Raw genomic sequence first — 1,399 nt, 5'->3', positions numbered from 1 at the left:
ACTAAAACGGCAAGGCTGGTGCCACCAAGAGAAGCCAAATACCCCATTTTTAAAGAGCTGTGAGGCTTTCTGAAATCGGCCAGCCACGATCCAATTATCTGCAGCAATTTCCTCAAAGACATCAAATAAATTAACAAAAAGGACGGTGACACTTGAATCACTATAAACCACTGTCTGTCCNATTTCAATTTCAAATACACTTTCCAAACGAGACTGGATGACTTCTACACTTCATCTCAAGAAACANGCAGTCAAAGTCTGTCCTACCAGAAAAGGAANACCGCACTGGGTCACCACAGGACTGGAGTGTGTGTGATTTTACCAACCCTTCACGGGGTGAAATTGCAAACCTCGNAAGTGACAGCAAAGCTCATCTACCTGAACGTCCCCAAAAAGCAAAGCCACTTTTCTAGATCTACAACACTGCCCCACGAATAACAAAAGCAAGGAAACAGCGACATCCCTGGGGAACTGACACAGAAGGACCACAAAGGGTGTTCATCAAGCACTATGGAAAAGACAATCCCACGGAGGTGTCCCCAGAAGCAGGTTTTACAAACCCCAGATTCAGGCTCGTGAGTTTTCTAACGTAAGCAATTATGGGTGGAGGATCCAGCCACGCCGCCGAATTTCGGGCCTGCAGAAGCAGCATATGAGGATGTGAGACCAAGAGGGGTTTGGCCCTCTACACTGCAGCTAGGACCTTGCCTGACCGACCACCTGCTGAGGGCTGGGTCAGACCTGGNTGTGATGCTAGGGATTCCCAAAGGGCGGTTTTCAGGATTGGACAGATGTCCCCCGANCAACAGGGACTACCAACGTGCCACCTGCACAGGAGCTCGAGAACCAGTGNTTCGCGTGGAACCAGAACAAGGCGTGGGGTCCACGCGCCAGCCGCGAGGGGACGTCGAGAGGCTTCTTCCCCGGACAGGTAGCCCCGCTCCACGGAGCCGGCGGTGAGGAGCGGTCGCTCGGGACAGCGTCAGCTCACGCGACCCCGATCCGACCCCCGACCACCCTCCGCCCCGGCCCTACCTCCCCCGAGCCCGACCCGACCTCCCCCGCCCGGCCCGCCCGGCCGGCCCAGCCCGGCCCGGCCCCGCGCTCACCCACCTCTAGGCGCAGGGACGCCCCGCAGGCGCGCAGGAACTCGCGGATGTTGCTCAGGCACTCGCTCTCGTTCCGCGGCTCCGGGTAGACCTGCAACACACAGCGGCGCTGAGCGGGCTAGACGCTTCATCCGCTCCCCTTCCTCGGGGCTGCACCAATCTCCGCCCCTGCCCGCACCCGGAAGCGCGCCCGGGACCGGAAGTGACGGCGTCAAACCGCGCCCCCGCGTCCCCTTCCCGCGGCTCCTGCGTCTTCGGCTGCGGCAGTCTCCTCCCCAGCCCCGCTTCAG

The 1,399-nt window shown here is 59.0% G+C and overlaps 1 protein-coding gene across 1 annotated transcript in view; it reads right to left on the bottom strand.

Moving 5' to 3' along the window:
* Arhgef7 (Rho guanine nucleotide exchange factor 7) overlaps nucleotides 1-1,399 on the bottom strand; it is a 118,865-nt gene that overhangs the window by 86,075 nt on the left and 31,391 nt on the right. The window contains exon 2 of the mRNA XM_029480659.1: nucleotides 1,114-1,200. Within this exon, the coding sequence (XP_029336519.1) occupies nucleotides 1,114-1,200 (87 nt within the window). The remainder of the gene's footprint in view (nucleotides 1-1,113; nucleotides 1,201-1,399) is intronic.

This window comes from Mus caroli, chromosome 8, assembly GCF_900094665.2.
Source record: "Mus caroli chromosome 8, CAROLI_EIJ_v1.1, whole genome shotgun sequence".
Classification (NCBI taxonomy): domain Eukaryota; kingdom Metazoa; phylum Chordata; class Mammalia; order Rodentia; family Muridae; genus Mus; species Mus caroli.
This window is presented reverse-complemented; position numbering and strand designations above follow the sequence as displayed.